Source organism: Erithacus rubecula, assembly GCF_903797595.1.
Source record: "Erithacus rubecula genome assembly, chromosome: 8".
NCBI classification, from domain to species: Eukaryota; Metazoa; Chordata; class Aves; order Passeriformes; family Muscicapidae; genus Erithacus; species Erithacus rubecula.
In genome coordinates, this window is record NC_136659.1 from 2,826,090 (window position 1) to 2,844,791 (window position 18,702).

General features: G+C 50.7%; 3 protein-coding genes and 1 long non-coding RNA gene across 5 annotated transcripts in view; 2 read left to right on the forward strand and 2 right to left on the reverse strand.

The window, feature by feature from the left end:
* Window positions 1–3,634, reverse strand: part of UBE2F (ubiquitin conjugating enzyme E2 F (putative)) — a 53,488-nt gene extending 49,854 nt beyond the window's left edge. For both annotated transcript variants that reach the window (XM_079311368.1, XM_079311369.1), the window contains exons 1-2: window positions 3,405–3,634; window positions 1,601–1,734 (exon numbers count right to left, since the gene is read on the reverse strand). In XM_079311368.1, the coding sequence (XP_079167494.1) occupies window positions 1,601–1,718 (118 nt within the window). In that variant the 5' untranslated portion in view covers window positions 1,719–1,734; window positions 3,405–3,634. The remainder of the gene's footprint in view (window positions 1–1,600; window positions 1,735–3,404) is intronic.
* The window catches only part of LRRFIP1 (LRR binding FLII interacting protein 1), a 278,630-nt gene that overhangs the window by 180,500 nt on the left and 79,428 nt on the right, over window positions 1–18,702 (forward strand). The gene's annotated exons all lie outside the window — the stretch shown is intronic.
* LOC306804579 lies at window positions 3,727–6,945 on the forward strand. Its single transcript, XR_013774932.1, has 3 exons — window positions 3,727–3,867; window positions 6,098–6,350; window positions 6,448–6,945. It is a non-coding gene; the product is annotated as an uncharacterized lncRNA (long non-coding RNA).
* LOC306804530 (putative methyltransferase) lies at window positions 11,492–15,115 on the reverse strand. Its single transcript, XM_079311269.1, has 7 exons — window positions 15,038–15,115; window positions 14,130–14,259; window positions 13,704–13,864; window positions 13,271–13,484; window positions 12,608–12,708; window positions 12,352–12,489; window positions 11,492–11,897 (listed from the first exon to the last, which is right to left on the reverse strand). The coding sequence occupies exons 2-7, from the start codon at window positions 14,238–14,240 to the stop codon at window positions 11,807–11,809; spliced, it is 816 nt and encodes a 271-aa protein (XP_079167395.1). The 5' UTR covers window positions 14,241–14,259; window positions 15,038–15,115; the 3' UTR covers window positions 11,492–11,806.

The window sequence follows — 18,702 nt, forward strand, 5'->3', positions numbered from 1 at the left end:
TAACATTTGTCAGTCTGGGACTTGCTCAATATTTAGTTTGAACTTGGTTAGTTTAAATACTTAGTATTTTTAAATTTTTAGTTTTTTAAATACTTAGTTAGAACTTGGTTTAAATACTTAGTTTTAGTTAGATAGCTGGTTTGCCATCACAGCCACAGCAATTACAATTACAATGTCAATACTAATTTTCTACAGATCACATTCTTTTCCCACCCTGCAGACTTGGGTTTTTGAAAAACATGATTGCTCCAAGGGTAGAGTAAAATTTCTTTGGCACCTCACATGAAGAGTATTTATTTCACATTGCTATCTTCCCCTCAAATCTATACCTGCAGGTTAGGGAAAATCTCAGATTATATATATTTAGTAATTTGACTTTGTAGCTTAGCCTGGTTAAAGAGCTTATTTCTCCTGCCTGAATTGTTCCCCCTCAGAACTGAAGTTAAATGAGGATTTCCAAATTGGAAGAGTAAGAATGATCACAATCATGGTTTAAAGCATATAAAAACTCCCTGTCCTTAAAATGATGATGACAGAGAGAAAATTGTGGATTTAACATTCATACAGTTTAGCTGAGGCACTTCCCAGTGCACTGAGGCAGCAGTGACACCTTGCTCCAGATATCTGACAGAATTGACCCTAATTTGGAAAAAAAAAGTAAGTGCTAGTTAGGTAGTATCAGTCAGGCAATTACAGCTGTGGTGGTTTCACAACATTCTGAAACAAGACCAGGAAATGTGGATTTCCTCTGACTGGTGTGAACCTAAGAGTGGCAGCTCACCCACCAACAGCAGTGTATTTGCTGCTGATCATTTTCAGCAGAAGCAACAACCTAAACAACACATCCCTTTGCCACTGACACTCAACTATTACCAGAGGGAATGACCCTGAGCTTAAATCCAAAGTAACTGCAAGCTGTGAGTGTCAATGGATTTTTAAATACAGTATTATCTATGCCGCAAAAAAAAAAAAAAAAAAAAAAAAAAAAGAAAAGAAAATTGAAGTGCAGGAAAGAGCTGTCCCTCATTTATCTATAAAATAGTTTAATTACTGTCTCATTAACGACCCCATTTACCCACAACTGCCAAGCAGTAGGTTTGGGGCTTGTTTTCTACCAGCTGGTAAAAACCTTCAGCAGCCTTCCTAAATCACACTACACTGCAGTACAATTATTCACAACTTCACACTCAACTTTTAGTGACTCCAGGCCTATAAAAACCTCTCTCTGCATTGCTTTTTTTCATCTTTTTAAAGACCTGTGCCATTAAAACCACCAAAGCACTGTTGTTACTTTCAGGATGTTTCTCTCCTGTGACAGGCAGTTATGGCTTTGCTCAAAAACCACCTTCCTACCAAGGCAAAAATACTTCTGTTGACATTCTTCTCCTAAACGTTCAGTGACACTTATGTGGCAATTTTTTATCACGTTTTAATTGATGATGGACTAATTTTCAACAGAGTAAGGACAACACTGAATACTGAAAATCAAAACAAGTGTCCTGTAAGACATTCAAAGAATACCTGTGGGAATTTATACACAATTTAGTGCTGTTTACTGGCCACACACCCCAAACCAGTAAATCCCAATATATTCTTTCACCTTTAACGAGTAATTTGTCCCGGACAGACACCCTGCGAGTGGAGTCAGACGCTGGGTTGGACGCACGGGGGCCTCTGACACCATCATCCCGCTTCAGCTTGCTTGCCAGCGTTAGCATTACTGCTGCTTCCCACCTGGAACACAGCGGGAGGGCAGCGACAGTCACCAACAACCAGCGGCGGGAGGGAAACAGCTCAGCCTCGGGCAATAAGGAGCGAATGATCACAGCGATTAAAGGTGAGGATGGCCCTCGGCATCAAGGAATGAGCTTGTTTGGGCTGGGAATACTGAGGGAGGTGCAAGAGGAAATTTAGTTTTTGCAGAGTGGTCAGGCTTACATCAGTGTTTACAACCCGATTTCATTGCTCCTCGGCTGTGAAAATCCCTGCTCTACTCCACACCTCACAGGACAACAGTCACAGCTCTTGGCTGGCCAAAACAAATAAAAAAAAAAAATAATAAAGAGGAGAAAGAGGAGGGATTCCTGGAACAGCTCTCTAGGAAGTGAGCTTTGAGACAGCTCCTACAGCACAGGAAAAGAGTTGAGGCTGCAATTATCTACACAGCTCTAACTCCTCACAGGGCAAAAACCTGACACACACAACAAATAACTGAAATTAAGAGGTGCTATGGCTGTGCCAGCCATCCACTCTACAAAATAACTGCACTAATAAATTGATTGCAGTAAAAGGTGGCCAGAATGCCAAAGTCATGAAGCTAAAACATCCAGTCTGTCATGGCTTGATATGTTTTGACTCTCCTCCGAGCTGAAGGCAACTCCTCCTTCTTCAACATTTTGGCTAAAACCAACGCTGACAAAACCCCCCAACAGCTAAAACAGTAGGAGAACAGGTTATTCTTTAAGCCATATGAATTAATGCAACTAAATAAAGGGGGTGGAAAATGCAAAAAGCCAGAGTATAATCTTCACTTGGAGGTTGAAAAGAGCTTAACCAAAAAGCCAGCAACAAAGCTTAAAAAAAAAAAAAAAAAAAAAAAAAAAGGAAATAATATATTTCACAACAGTCCCTAGCAGTGGGAAACTCTGGTGAGAGCTACACAAAGGTCAAGCTCCCTGACGCTGACAAGTAATGCGTGTGTCAGCTTCAAGTTGTATGTTTAAAATCAAAAGTACACTTCAGGGTAAAAGTAAAACCCAGCTGGCTCAACTGAAACAAACTGTAGGTTTTGCCCCGGAGAAAGAAAGAACAAGCAGAACAAAACAGTCCATTTTTCCCTGCAGAAGGAAAAAACAACAGCTGCTTGGGAAAAAAAAAAAATAACGGGGGGGGAATAGGGGATTTGAAAAGTAATAAACGCGGGCATAAATTAAAACAGTAGAGAAAAAAAAGGAAGAGAACTGTAAACTGCAGACCAAAAATATCCTCATCTTTTAGGTTCTGATTCCAAATAAATTCAGCCTCGATGGGCATTAAATGCCTAAATACCTTTACAATTTGTCTTAGACAACCAAGAGGAGCGTGACCAGTCTGGAAAAGAAATTACTCAGCTCCGGCTGAAACACAGCAAGAAAGCACTCACAGATCGCAAGTAAAGCTTTGCCGAGCAGACAGAGGAGGAAGTGTTGTGCTTATTTCTAAGAAAGGGAGCGAGAGTGCGGGGAATTCTCCAGCTGCCCCGGGAGCCGGGAAGGCGCAGGGAAGCCGCAGCCGCCCTGCAAGGCACGGGGGCTGTGGGAGAGCGGGCCCGGGGAGCCGAGGCCTGGCGGGCCGGCAGATGTGGGGACAGCCGGAGCGGCCAGGCCCGAGCAGGGGGTTGAGGGAAGGGGGAAGCCCGCACCTACCTGAGCGCGGCGTCAGGGCCCGGCTGCCGCGGCCAACACCATCCCCGGCGCCGGCCCGGGGGAGCGGCAGTGGCGGCTCCTCCTTCCTTCCTCTTCCTCCTCCTCCTCGTCCCTCAGCGAAGATCTCGCGAGAGCAAAGGTGGGGCCGGGAAGCGCCGCCGCCGGGATCTCGCGAGAGTTTGGCGGGGGCGGCGGGGAGGCCGTTTCCCGCCGAGAGGGCGGCGCCATGTTGGGGCGCTGCTGAGGGGTTCCCCTCAGGCAGCGCCGCCATATTGGGGCGCTCCCTCAGCGCCTCAGGGGGATTGATGTTGTTGGAATTATCTGTCCCCCGGCCGAATTTTCTCACCTTTGAATCATTAAAGTTAGGAAAGACCTTTGAGATCACCGAGTCCCAACCTTTGATGGATCTTCACCGTGGCACCCAGTGCCGCGTCCAGTCGTTCCGTAAACACTTTCAGGGATGGTAAGCCCACCACCTTCCTGGCGAGCCATTTCCAATAAATTCTGTTCTTTTACTGGGGGTGATTCAGCCGCAATATAAATTACGCTGAGCCTATGGCAAATAGCAGCACACCAGGAGGGAGAAAAACCAGCAATTTTCAGGGTGATTTCAGGAGCAGAGCTTATAACCAGGCTGAAACATTTCATTTGGCTCCTGCTTAAATTAATCAACAATTTTGCAGCACCTGAAGACTAGAAGACTAGTGAAGGAGATGGAATAGTCAGTCAATACGTCAATAATATCAATGTGCAATAGTCAATCAAATGAAATTTCAAGCATATAGAAGCACAAGTCCGTCAGATAGAATCTATGCAAAAAATGATAGTAAGAGTGCATTTTGTAATGGAGAGTGAATACTTGGGTATTGTAACTAGACTGCCCAAAAACTTAAGAAATTTTCACAGTTCTGTTAAATCAGCCCTCCTATCTGTATAATAGGTGCATAAACTTAAGTTCTTCCATTTGGTAGTTTCCGCTAAATAAGGGAACCAAAACTCAGCCATTAAAGCAGCATCCAGGTTAGAAGGTTTGGTAAGGGAAAGCTACAGACCTGCCCCAAGGGAAATTTGGGATACAGATCCTGAAATACTCACTGCATCCTAAACATTCACTGCAATGACACCAATGATACTTCCCCAAAAAGAAACTGCAACTGAGCTTACTGCAATCTAGTTATTTATATATATATATATATATAATCACAGAACTGCTGCTTAGAGCCCTTTTTTCCCTCCTCAAGCTTTTCTCTCCAGATCCGTGTGTTGTTTGGATAACGCAGCACGGCAGCTTTGGACAGAAATGTCCTAAAAACATCCTCGTCCCACAGAGGGATTTCTGCAGAAAGCGGTCAGAAGTGAGGGGTGAAATGGGGCCAGGGCGTGAGGAGCTGTTGGTGGCCAGCCCGGGCTCACACAGCAAAGGATTATCGGGAGATGCGGCCAAAACCCGCATTCCACCGGGAATTCCGAACACACCTTCGGGGCTTTCCCCGCCTTCGGGAGGTGTCAACCCGAGGGCGTTTCCCTCTGGATTTTCATTGCCTCGGGTGCTGCTCCTGACGTAGCAGTACATGGGTTGTAACCGAGGGGTTTGACAGAATCTATTAAAGAAAACATCATCCAGGTTTTTTTGCCCTCTCCCTGTCCCCGGATTAAACGACGTTCGTTTGGGGCAATATCCTTGAAAGGAGGTTCAGGCGCACAGCTTATCTGCTTAAGGTAGTTCAGTTAACCACTTTAGTTTTCACATTAAATAGCACATAAGGAAATAATTTACGCGGGCAAGTATGCAGAATATACTCTTTAATAAATAGCAGGTAAAAAAATAGATTTCCTTAAAAACATTTCCAGAACTAGAAAAATAAACGCATATTCACGTTCTGTCAGGAAGGGCATTACTTCGCCAATAATTTAAGGGCGGGGGGGGGTGAAGAAAATAAAAACATTGTGTCCTGAGCTCGCCGGAGTGAGGAGAGGGGTTCAATGGGTGCAATGGGCAGTAACAGCGGGCGCGGAGGTTTGTCCCGGTTCCCGGGGCGGTGCTTCAGCACTTGTCGTGCAGCGCGGCGCAGCGCAGGTCGTTCAGCACCTGCAGGACGTACGGGATGGTGGTGGCTCTCAGGCACGCCGTGCTCTCGGGGCTCTCCTGCGCCGGGGACACAGATGGGCTGGGTCAGCAATGAGGTGGGAGCTGGCACCCCCAAAGCCGTCACCCCGCCCGGTTTTACTTACGGTTCGCATGGCCACTTGCAGCTTGTGCAGCCAGTGCCGCAGCCTGCCCGAGGGCTGGTGAGCAGGATCCACCTGCAGGGAGAGAAGCGGGGTAAGGAGCAGCCCCCAACGCGGCCGCGGAGCTCCCAGGGGAGCCCCCAGGGGCTGGGGGAGGCACTCACACAGCCCCGCACATCCTCCCGGGCCTGGGCGAAGAACTCCAGGGGCCGCCGGCGCACCTCGGCAAAGCTGGGGGCAGCGGGGAGCTCCAGCATGGCTGTGGTGAGGTTCAGCTCGGCCGCCACCAGCAGCACTCGGTCGGACATCTGTGGGTGGTAGAGTCCTGGTTAGGGACCCGAAGCGCCGGGGCTGGAGGATGGGGGTCTCGAAGACCCGCCCCAGGGGTGCGGTGGAGGTGGAACCAGCTGACAGGAGAGGTGTCCCCCCCCGTTTTTATAGGAAAGCCTCACTCTTACCGGCAGGTCCACTGCATTCCATTTACGGTGGAAGAGCCTGGTGTTGCATTTGGGGTTGTTCCTCTGCAGGCATAAACCAAGAGAGAGACTGAAAAACTCTCATCCTGACTTCTGGCAATGTTGTACAACCCCAGCCAGCCTTGAGTGGTATGAAACCAGGATGAAATTTGGCTCAGCATCCTTCATGTCCCTATATACCCTTGGAAAACATCTTCCTGATCCCCAAAGTGCTGCAGAAAACATGCACCTTGTCACTCAGGTCTTGAATTTAGTATCCCCTCTGCCTCACCCCCCGCCAGCCCACAGCCCCCTGTTGCCAGCAGTACTCACAAACTCTTGTCTTATCTTGTCCACAGCCTTCTGCTCCTCGTGTGCAATGTTCTGGTACTTGGAGAGCCTGCAGCCCTTCCTCAGGGCGTCATGGGGAAAGGCAGCCCCCAGGCTGACCCCCAGCACCAGCGCCAGCACCAGCAGTGGGGTGAGGCTCAGGCACGACATTTTGGCAATGAAGGCTTGACAGTCAGCGATGGATAACGATGGGGTGAGGAGGCTGGGCTGGAAGATCCCAGAGAGGATGAACAGCAGGACTCCGTGCAGGATTCGCTAAATTTCAGATGCAGAGGTGCCCAACAGGTGCCACAGAGAGCTTGTTCAGATGTGGAGCTTCTGAGCTGGTCAAGGCACGCCGTGCTGCTCCATCTCCAGCTTTTTATCCCTGCCTGGTGCTTTCATATTCATAGGAAAACCCAGGGCTGGTACAGCTGGAAACAAGAAAATGAAAGTGGTGTAGGGAATCTCCCCTGGGTTACCTGCCCTGCTGCCTCCATCCCTGCTGCCTGCTCTGCCTCAGCCCAGGATGCTGGGGATGCTGGGGATGCTGGGGATGCTGGGGCTGGGGGGATGCTGCTGCCAGGCTGTGGCTGGCAAAGGGGGGGAGCACCAGCATGGCCCAGCCCCACCCCATGCTGAGAGCTGCGGGACACACCTTGGGACAAGTTCACAGGGGACAGAAGGGTTCTGCCTCCTGAGTGGCAGCAGGAATTCCCACGGAAAAGGTCCTGGGGAATGGCAGGAAGGGGGCATAAGCAGCAGCCAAGGGTGGGCACTGCACAGTCCAGGCTGCAGGCATAAGCTTTTATGGCTGTGTTATACTGGGGACCAGGCTCACCACCAAAGCAGGGAAAAAGGTGAGAACAGAAGCACTTCCACATGAATTTTTCCAGGTGGGACAGAGAGTTGTGGAAGGAGATGAAGATGAGCAGGGCTGCTACCCTACAAGCCACTGAAACTGGCTGGGGTTTCAATGTTTAGCCCCTGTTCAGCCTGGAGACACAAGAAGGGCATATTGACATCCCTCTGCTGAGAGAGAGAGTTATATATATATATATATATATATATATATATATATATATATATATATATATATTAATATAAAAAAAATAGGGCAATACCTGGGTCCAAGAAGCAAAGACAGTTAGAAAGTAAAGTTCATAAATGCAGGGCCTTGCACAGTGGCTACAGAGCACTCCAGGAGGAGCCAATTTTTAATGTTCTTATTTGGAACTGAAGTGCTGATTTCAAAGAGTCCAAGAAAAGGAGAAAAGTTCTTGTGGACGCATGTGTAAAGGTACACGTGTGGGTGAGCAGAGTGCCATGGATGTGGGCATGCAGGTGAGCTGGGACATCTCCACATCATCCAGTCCAGCCCTTGCTTTGGCAGGATCAGCTGGCACGGGCTGCCCAGGGCAGTGACCAGTTTTGGGCATCTCCAGGGATGGAGTGGGCACTTCACAGCCTCTCTATTTTTCTTGTGTTCAGATGGACTTTCCCTGGTTCAGCCTGTGCTGTCACAGCACCATGAGCCCCTGAGCCTCCTTTCTCAGCCTTTTCTTGTGGGAGACATGTTCCTGTCTATCATCTCCATGACCTGGGTTGGACTCCCTCCAGCCCCTGCCACGTCTCTCTCCCACTGAGGAGCCCAAAACTGGACCCAGCACTTCAGGGGTGGCCTCAGCAGTGCTGAGAAAAGGGAAGGAATCACCTTCCTTGGCCTTCTAGAAACACTTGAGCTCCAGAAGTTCCCATCAGCCTGTTTCTCCAGCTTGTTGAGGTCCCTGTGGACAGTGCCCCAATCCCCTGCTGGGTCATCCACTTCTCCCAGTTTGGTATCACCACTGAGCTTGGTACAGCAAGGGTCCCCTGGGCCTCATCACCCAGATCATTAATGAAGAGTTTGAGCAGGACCAGCTGTTGACTCACAGGGTCCATCCAGCCCTTCTTGAGCCCTGCTCCAGCTGCATCCCAGAGTGCTTTCCTGGAAAACCACAGCAGAGGTGAAGAATGGGAAGGGGCAGCATGGACTGGACAGTGGCTCATTCCACTTTGTCCAAATTGGATGCAGACACAGCTTGGAGAAGAGCCAGGACAGCAAAACGTGGTGCTAAAGCCCCAGAGTGTGGTGGGCTCAAGTTTCCCAGTCATGAATGTGGCCACTGGGCCAGGCTGCCACCCAGGCTCCTGCACCAGCCTCCCTCACAGCAGCAGGTTAAGGGAGGTCAGTCATTTAAAGCCTGAGCCCTGGTGTGGGCTGGGGTCCCTTGTCTGCCCTTTCGGTGAACAGGACAATGGCTCCATCTTTCCTTTCTCTCCCATTAAAGAAACCCACAAGAGATTAATTTTTATTTAACGCAACAAAGTTCATGATCAATACAGCTCTGAAATACAAGTCCAAACCAATGTCAGTAAGTCCATTTGGGGCCATGTGGGGGCCACAGTTCAGCTGGAATAGAGGGACCTTAGCAGAAAATCCCACCAGATGTACAATAAATGTGGCCCCCAGTGAGAGAGGGTGATCCAACCACAGTCCCACAGCTCTGATCCCTGCTGAGCCACTTTCGTGTCACCAGTCGGGTCACAGAGCAGCATCGCATCTCGTGGGACAGCTTGGGCTCCTGTTTCCCATCGCTGGGGCTTCTCTCTCCCAGCTGTCATTTCTGTTTGGAGAAGTAAAGTGAAACCTCACCTCTTCACACATGAAAAGGAAATTAAGAAAAGTCAAAGCTGCGGGGTGAAGCTGGGCTGTGAGTGCAGCCCCCAGCACTTGTGGTAGCTGGGAAGGAGGGATGAGGATCTTTCCTGGACACCCTGCTCAGATATTTGTGCCACCCCCAGCCACAGCTGAGCCCCCAGGGGCCTGGCTGAGCAGCAGTCAGGGCTTTTTCTTAATGGATGGGGTGTTGCCATCCCAGGCTTTGGGGTGTGTGTCGTGCCCAGCAATATCACACCACCATAGGCCAGCCAGCAAAGCATGGCTGCATCTGCCACAGCTCCTCCAAACTGTGCCAGTGCCAGCTGTCCCTGGCAATGGAGACTTTCCCAAAGCCAGCATGGGCTGGGGACATCGGGGACCCATCACAACCATCATTCCACTCCCAGCTGCTGATGGTGCTGTGCCAGGAGAGCAGCACAGATGGTGATGATGGAGCCCCTTCCTTGGGTTCACCCAGCCTGGAGGCTGGAGCCACTCAGGCTTGATTGGAGCAAGAAATTCCAGGTGTGTGGGATTTCCAGGTGCGAGAACAAAAGTGAAACCTGACTGTGGATAGGGCTGGCGTCAGCAGTGGGTGAGGTAATCTCTCTGTGGTGACTCATGGGCTCCTGCATGGCACAAGCGTGGGAAAGGTGTTTGCCACAAGCCACGGCACTACAGTGGGTCAGGATGAGCCCAGATGGCTCCTGACCCCAGTCAGTGGGTAGTCTGGGAGGAAGTGACTCCTGCTAACCTGACTAGTCTGAGTAGAGAAGACAGAAAGAACAGAAAGCATGGCCCCCAAAAGAGGGAACTTTAAAATAAACCCCTTGGTGACGTGTGGGAGCCCTGCCCATGGCCCCATGGTGCCAGGAACAGGGGGCAGTAGGTGGGCTCTGCTCATCAGCCATCACCAGACCTGTCCCTGCCAGCCCAGGGTCTTGGTGTCACCAAAGTGCCCCCAGCCCCACCCCATCCCCAGAGCCCTCTCTGCACATGTGAGCTGCAGCAGGCACTGCAATGGCTGGTGCTGCTCTGCTGCACCACCCTGCATGGTGGTGATGCAATTAATCCAATCCCTGCTGTTCAGTCATGGCCCTATGGTGCAGGCAGGGAAGTGATTTCAAATTAAATTACAGATGTAATTAGCAAGCAGACTTCAACTTGTTTTAAATTTGAAGTGAGGAAAAACCCCAAACACTTTTTGCCAGTACTGTAGGGACATGGGATGCTGCCTCCTGGGGAACCCCTCCATGCCCTGGACTGTCCACAGGGATGCACCTGACAAGGACAGGCCCTGCCAGCAGAGCTGTGGGCTTCCCTGGCCCAGGCAGCCAGAGAGACCATGGACATCACAGTAGTGGTGCCACCCAGTGCTATCCCAGGCAGGAGAGACCCCTCGTGCTCACCCAGCAAGGGAGGCCTGAGAGCTGCTGCTGGCCCAAACCCAACCTGCAGCCAGTGGCAGCAGGGCCTGATCCAGCATTGCTGCTCCAGCACCTGGCTGTGGACACAGAAACCAGCCTCCCACCCATCATGTGCTCCCCACGCCATAGCTGCCCTCCTGAGATCTCACCACCCTCCTGGGGGAAAAGTGGGGGCAAAGCCTTGGCTCCCCACCCTGGGCAAGCTGAGGGCTCAGTCAGGAGCCTGAGAGCCCAGGACCTCAGCAGAGGTACCTCCAGCCCCCCTCAGCCCCTCCAGGTGCACGCTCTAGGGCTGGGAGCAGAGGTGGCATTTCACCTTTTCTAATAATGCACTGACGTAGAACAGAGAGCAGGCACGGCCCTTCCCATGGTGGCAGGGAAGCTTTCTTGCCAAGGATAGGAATTACAGGAAAGGGAAAGATCCCTGCACAGTGTGAGTCTGGACTTGAAATATCCAGAAGGCAAACAGGAGGTGACCTGTACCAGGGTATGCCCAGCTTTGAGCCATCATGTCTCCCCTTGCCCCTCCCAAAAAATGCCTCTAATCTTCCCTTTGCAGCGTGGGTGGGTGATAGGGGCACAACCCTGCTTTCCTTCAGCAGTGATCCCATAAAGGCCCCTGAGCTGTTCTGAGGGGCCTCACTGGGGCCAAGGCACTGCTGATACCTGCACCAGCCAGCAAGGCAAGGGATGGGGGCACACTGTGGGTGAGAACAGCCCCTTTCCAGGGCACCCTGCAAAGACAGGGCACAGCTCCTTGCTTAGCCAGGACAGGGAAAGGGGACAATGGTTCTTTCTACCCAAAACCCACATTGCCCACAGAGCAGAGGGGCATTGAGGGCATCAGGACACTCAGTGTCAATGTAGCACAGTTATTCCCAGGCCAGTGGGTGCTCCACACCCTCTTTGTAAAACAGGAAGCACAGGCAACATTTTTTTGGCTTGATTTTTAATTATTATTAATTGTATTAGAAATGCAGTGAGTTTCTCAGCTGTCGTGATTCTTTTCCCACATTATTATGTGCCCACAATGGGACACCTCGAGTGCCAAGGGAGTAGCACCAGGCAGGCTCCAGGACCAAGGTGGACAGGAACCTGAGGGGCATAAAATCCCCATCTGCTTTCCACAGGAGACCAAAATTTCAATCAGCACAATCAGCATCAGTATTCCCAAGGAGTAAGAGCAGCTACAAGCAGGCTTTTAGGAGGCAATCCACCTCCTTCCATTGTAGCACCAGGTCAGGAGAAGGGTTTGCTCTCTCAGCGTCCCTTGCAGCCCAGCACGCAGACGTGCCTCACCCAGAACTCCACTGGGGTCTCACGAGAGGAAACTCCCATTGTCTCCAGCATCCTGAAAGGACAAGCAGAGGAAGGGTCTCACCCTGCCCACAACCAGAGACAGATCTCTTCCACCCACAGCACAGAGGTGAGATGGCAAATGCTTCTAGCTGCTGCACAAGGGCTCTTCTGGTCAGTGAATGAATCAGCAGGCCCTTGTTGGGGCTGAAACAGATGGTGAAGATGCAGCCACCAATATTTTTCATTCATGCCTTTTGCCAGGTAAAACCAAGGTAAAGAAACTCAGATTAGTCTCATGTCAGAGGTTTCATGGATACATTGGTGGAAGCACATCCTATTGCTACAGGCTTAAAATGTAAGGATCTGCTGTTTAACCTCTGACAGGTGTCCACCCCTGGGGGAAAGGAGGGAGCACTTCCCTGCACTTGTAGTTTGAAGGAGTCTGCACAACCCCCCTCTGCATGCACTGTATAGGACAGGTCCTCCACATCCTGCAGTGTTCTCACCTCTTTTCAGTCTCTTGGAGGAGGGATGTTGCAGTTTTAGGGTCACTCTTCTTAAAGGTTTGATAGGAAGAGGTAGACTCCATGTAACCAACCACACCCTCAACACTCATGGGAATTGGGTCGTAGATATCAGTGACTCTGCAAGAGACATGGGCAAGAAAGGAGCATTGGCAAGTTAAATCTCAAAGGCAGGGGAACACAGCCTGACATGGTGGTGGATAAAATATCTGCCACCATCAAAGGTGGTTCTGCTCACCTCTTCTTGTCTGGGAATGGCAAGGCCTCAAAGATCATTTTGTAGTTGTCCACAACATATTTTAGTCTATCGTGTGAGTGTTTTAAAATCTGGTCCCAGCACTGTAAAGACGGTGTATTAAAAACAAACACAAAACCACTTGAAGTTCTCAGACGCCACTGAACTTGGGTTTGGGCCGGCATCTGATACATTCATATGTCCTTTTTTTTTTCTAAAGACTTGTTGCATTAAAATACACCAAAATCTTGCTTAATGTCAAGAATTCAAGGATCCTGTTATAGAAATAAGGCTCCTGTCCTCCCTACACAGTTCTTACTCATAGTGGAAAGCCTCCTTTTATCCAATTGTTAAAATACCTTCCGTCCAGAAAGATTTCTCAAAAAAGGACTTATTCCCAATAGCTTCTACTTCCCATTCTTTTCACTGTGAGCAGGGCAACAGGAAAAGTCTCCTGGACAATACCAGCTCCCAGATCTGCCCTGGCACCCTTCTCACCCCCACCAGTCTGCCCTATGTCCCTCGTGATTCCAGCCTCAGCCTTATTCCTGCATTTACCCATCCCTTTGCCTTGTTCTGCATGAGGATTCCTCTTACCATACCCCTCAGCCCCATTCCCTCCCAGTGCCAGACGCTTCCCCCCAGGTTGAGGTTGTGCCAGCTGACCTCCCTGAAGACTTTGGTGAGTTTTTCGGAGCAGTCTCCGTAGCGCAGGCTCATGTCCACGGTGTAGGTGCTGATGGCCACGCAGCCGCCCGGCCTCAGCACGCGCTCGGCCTCCTTCATGAACCGGCCGATGTCGAACCAGTGCGCGGCCGTGAACGACGTCAGGACATCCACCGAGCCGTCCTGCAGCGGCAGCTCCTCCGCAGGGCACACGCTGCGAGGGCCAGGGGAGACAGCCATGGGTCACGGCATGGCAATTACAGAGAGGGGCCACAGCTCCTGCAGGTCTAGGGTAACGCTTGTTCACACAGTAATTCCATCCCATGCAATCTTTGGTGCCAGCTGGCTCTGGCAGCACTCACACTCACAAACCACCACTCCACACGAGGACCTGAACTGTGCCCTTGGCTGAGCCTGCTGTCCTGACACTCACAGGTAGGAGATGTTGGGCATGCCAGGGGTCTCCTTGGCCTCCTGGATCTGTGCTTCGCTGATGTCCGTGCCCACCACTTTCTTGAAGTGCTCCCCAAGGAACTCGGTGCCTTGTCCAGACCCACAGCCCACATCCACCGCCAGCTCCGCAGGGATTGCCTTCTGCAGGGAGGAGTGGATATGTGTTCAGTGGGCAGCCACCCAATTCCTGGGCTTTTACCCCATCCCTTCCCCCAGCACCCACTCAGGAACATCCCTGGCAGAACCTGGAGAAAGCCTCTTCTGTGCCCCCAGCTGGCCTTAAGGCCCGCTGCTCTATCTTTCCCTGAGGCACCAACCAAGGGGACACTCCCAGCAAGGTAAACACTGCCACCCACAATTAAATACTCCTTGGATTTTTTCTCTAACCTGGCCACACCCCGCTCACCTTTTCCTGCAGGTAGGAGAGGATGGTCTGCTTGAGCTCTTTTCCCGGTGCAAACCTGTATTTCTGGTAGACGGCCGCATGCCCTTTTCCCTCGAACATCTGGGTGGCCATGCTTGGCTGAGCGGGCACCCTGGGAGGAGGCGAGCCGGGGTTGGCGCAGGGACCGCGGGCACTGCACCTTCAGCTCCCTGCGGGGCCACCGCGAGGACTTTGCCCGTGAGGCTCCCGCAAGGGAGCGGCAATTCCTGCTCTCCAGGAATCCCTCCCACAACCCCGAGCTAATCACAGCAGCAAACCAGCTGCGTCCGACAGGAAAAGCTTTCCAGGTTTTTACACACTCCTCTTTAAGTCCTGTGCTTCCCCCACCCACCGCGCTGTTTTCTCAAATGATTCACCGAGCAGCGAAGCAGAAAAGCTACGAGTAAAACATGGGGGAGCGGGTTTGTTGATTGGATTTTTTTGCTTTTTCTTTTTTTTTTTTTTTCCAGTCACAACTCCACCGTGGAGCCGGGGCAGCCCCGCTCCCCGCTCCTTGCCCGCAGCCCCGGGCGCTGCCGCCGCCCAGCCCGGGCCCATCGCGCCGCCCCGGAAGGCTCCCGGCCCCATCCTGTTGGTGCGAGTGCCCGGGCAGGCGCTGTGCGAGGCAGCGGCAGCGCCCGGGGCTCGGCACCCGCTGCAGGCACTGCCAGGAGGGCTCCGTGCCCCTTTCTCGGGGATAAACACCCGCTGCTGTGCCCGCACCCAGTACACAAACACCGGGAGAGAAAGGTTATTCTGCCTTCATCCAGGAGGAGATGCTCAACCAGCTCAAGGCCGGAGGAACAGCAGCGCTGCTTTCTAGAGAAACACCCCTGGTGTTTTCTTTCCCTCGGAGGAGCCTTCTCCCCGCAGCCACCCCCGCTCCTTACCGCCAGCAATCCCCGCACCAGCAGCTCCCAGCGCCGCCCAGACCGAGGGGAAGGCGAGGGATGGCCGGCACCGCCCCCGGGACCGCCCAGCCCGGCTGGAATCGGGGAAAAATCCTGCAGGCAGCTTCTAGAGGCTCGATCCCACCGAGATCCGGAGCGGCAGAGCTGAGCCTTAGCCTTCCACTGCTCTGCTTTTATTCATTACTTAGTTACAGCTTTCAAAGTGCTCATGGATCCTGGGAATGCTCAAGCAGCCTCCACATCTCAGCAAGCACAGCCCAGAGGATGCTGCCAGGTAGCAGAGCAGGATTCAATTGCAGGCAGCCAAAGCCATACATACAGAGCTCTGTCTGTGCTGAATTCCCTTCCTGGTGTCCAGCAGAAAGAGAAAATGCAGCAAGAGCCCTCAACAGCAGCACTTTAAGAGCTTAGAATGTTGGTATTTCGGAACTAGGCAGTTTGCCCTGATTCAGGGCAGGATTTTACCCCTTCTTCAGGAGAATAATCTTAATTCCCTGCAGCTGAGGCCAACGGAGCTGTGGTTTGGTGGAAGCACAGTCCCTTCAGTCTGTACTTTGCACAGCAGTCATGGGTCCATGCTAATTAGCACAGCCTTTAAGCCCCTCCTAATTTTAAGAGAAAGTGAACTCAAGGACTGAAGAGAGAGGCCGGTTTAAAGCTAGATCAAAGCATGGGTTGGAGTTCCTGGGCTTGTGTCCTCGAGTATTTGGGCCACCTGCTGCTTAATTGTGCAGGGGTGGTAGCTGCACCAAGAGAAAATGCCACAAATTACCAAAGGCCCCTGTGTTTTCATAACCTGGCTCTTTGGGGTTTGGATACCCCCATTTTGCCTATATTTTGCTGGAACCACTGCAGACAGGAAGGGATGATGTCCCAGGCTGTAAATGTGGTAACTGCACCACTTAATTAGTGGTTTGTCTGAAGTTTCTTCTGTCTTCACTCAGAGCCAGGATTAAAAACATGAAGGAGATTAATTTTCTCATGTTTGGGTTGGATGTTCATTAAATCTTATCTAAAGTACAGAGAGTTCATCAACACTTCCAGCCACCAGCTAAAAGTGAGCAAAATGGAGATGAGCCCAGCTGCTACAAGGTCTGTTAAAGCTGAACAGTCCAATAGAGAATTAACACCTGTATTATTGATACTTTTGACCCAATAACCAAACTGCTGTGACCCTCAGTGCAGCACTGACTGTCCAACCAGAAACTACTGCCTGAAACCATGGAGAGGAAGGACACCCAAAATCCTCCATCCTGTCCCATACCTATCACTATATTATAAAAACCCCAAATTCCAAACCCTTCACCATGTGAAATCACACACTCCTATTTAACTACACACCCATGGCTTTAACTCCATCACTCAAATTTGGAATCCTTCTCCAAGGCCTGAGGTCAAAAGCAGTGTTCTCCAGGGGGTCAGTGTCAGAAAGCACAGAAAGCTCAAAAATCCCAGGTTTCTGGGCTCCAATACCAGACATGAGCCGCCTGCCCTGTTCAGAACTCTGCAGTCCCTGGGCTGCGCTATGGGCAGTGCACAGGTGATGTTCAGCTGGGCTGCAGCTGACACCAAACACGAGCAGGAATATAAAACACCAGCCAGGCATAGGCTGTGAATGGCACCAGACCTTTCCTAAGCCCTCACAACCTTTGGCAGGACTCTGCTCCCCCCTCCATCTCTATTTTGCTCCCCAAGGAACAGCTACTCTCCAATAGTTCTGCACCATGCAGAAATAAATTGGTCTCCTCAAGGTTGGAGTTGCTGAGTTTTAGGACAAATGTGGGTTCAAATATCAGGCACAGATAATCAGACATTGTCCATCATCCCTGCCTGCCCACTTATTAAATCCAAAGGAATGCCAAAGTGTCCTGGGGTCTTCCCAACTTGTTCCTCAAACCTTCAGACCCTGTGGATTTTAATTATTATAGCAGAGTCCTGGATTCATTGGGAATGCACCTCACTGTGAAATTTATTAAAACTGAAAAAAATCTATTTTAGCAGACAAAAAGGCCAAAGAATACTCCTGTCAGTCCTCTAGTGTCCATTGGTATTTTTTTGCCAACAGTTTACCTGTGGATGGAATGTTTGGAGCTAAAGGAAGAGGAGACAAGAGGCACCATTACCCCGCTTCATTCAATCTACAAATTTAATTGTTTAAATTTCATTTCAACTTTGATTGACTTAGAAGCTTTTTGCTGGACCACACAAGAGGGAGGACACCCACAGGGCTGGGGTCCACCTCCCCATAGCCAGGATCCCCTGGAGAAGTTGGTGATATTTCTCCTACCTTGTGGAAAACTTGATTTGGTTTTAAGATCCCAGTAAGGCTTCAGCTCTTGGGAAACTCCCCTGTTTATTTGTTCTCTGGCAGAAAAGCACAAGATTTATTATCACAAGAAGGAATAAAGGGATTGGAAAATAGTTGGTATTTCTTCAATGATCTTTTAAATCTAGAGGGCTCAGACTCTAAATTAATGAAGAACATAATTCTCTTGTCTTAAAATCAGTGGGGTTTGGATAAAGCTCCTTGTAGGGAGGGAAGTTATCCACAAATCAGGGATGTCTCTGTTGATGTGTTAGAGCTGCATCTCAAGATTTCAGCTGGCTATTCCTGCCCTGCTCCCAGGAAAAGCCAGTGTTTGTGTCCACAGAAAGCCCAGATGAACAAGAGACCTAGGTGATCAAGCAGAGAGGGGAGGGAGAAGGGAATTCCCGCAGCAGTGACTATTTTGGGAAGTGCAATTCCCGGATCCCTGCAATGGCAGTGGCCGATTGTCGTGCTCCAGCACACAAAAGGCTGGAGGGGAAATAAAGGCAGGCAGTGACACGCTCAAGGGCAGGGGAGGAAGCCTGCGGAGGAGAGCACCCTCGGCTCTGCAATCCTGCCTCGCCCCGAGGCTCATCCGGCCAGAAATCCTTCCTTGGAATCACTGATGAGCAGCGAGGGGAGCTGGGAGCAAAGCCCAGCGCTGGGGCTTCCACAAACAATAACAGCAAGTCCTTCTCCCAGCATTTCACCTTTTAATTAAGAAAGATGGGAAATCTGGCTGTGGAGCCGGTGAGTTAAATGAAATTTCCAAGTCACCTGAGGGTCTGTGGGCGAGCAACCCGAGATCTCCCATTCCCCACACAGGGGCCGGATCTGCTGCTGCTGAATTAGCAATTCTGGAATGAAAAGAGGGAGAGAAATGTGAGCTCAAAATGATCTTATTTCATCTTTCCTTGCGTGCACTCACTGGGCACAAGGGTGTAGTAGCTGATATTATTATATCTGCTGGCATAAGCAAGAAGTCCAGAGGCGTCAGGAAGCTGCTGTGCTAAAATAACTCTTGGGGATGTGCGTGGCCAAACCAGGCTCAGAGCAATTGTTCTGGGTCTGGCTGATGCCTGATGGGCTGTTCTGAAATGCAAACAAATTTCTGGTGATTAAACAAGGTGCAGGACCATCTTAACTCAGAGTTTGAGCTTTTCCTTCTTGGGGTCCCAGCCAGGCACGTCATAGGAATGTAAGACAGTGAAAGGAATGAGTTTGTCTTTACAAGCAAATTGTGAGCCTGATGGTAGAAAAGGCCAGATACAGAGAGATGAAAAGCAATTTGAGCAACCATCAATTCCATGGGAATTTCACTAATTGACACAGACTG

Excerpts from the sequence above, each read along its gene's own strand:
- LOC306804530 (XM_079311269.1), bottom strand. The coding sequence starts at position 14,240 with ATGGCCACCCAGATGTTCGAGGGAAAAGGGCATGCGGCCGTCTACCAG. Across the intron at positions 13,485-13,703 it reads ATGCCCAACATCTCCTACCT|CGTGTGCCCTGCGGAGGAGC; the intron begins GTGAGTGTCAGG and ends TGGCCCTCGCAG. Across the intron at positions 11,898-12,351 it reads CTCCAAGAGACTGAAAAGAG|GATGCTGGAGACAATGGGAG; the intron begins GTGAGAACACTG and ends TTGTCCTTTCAG.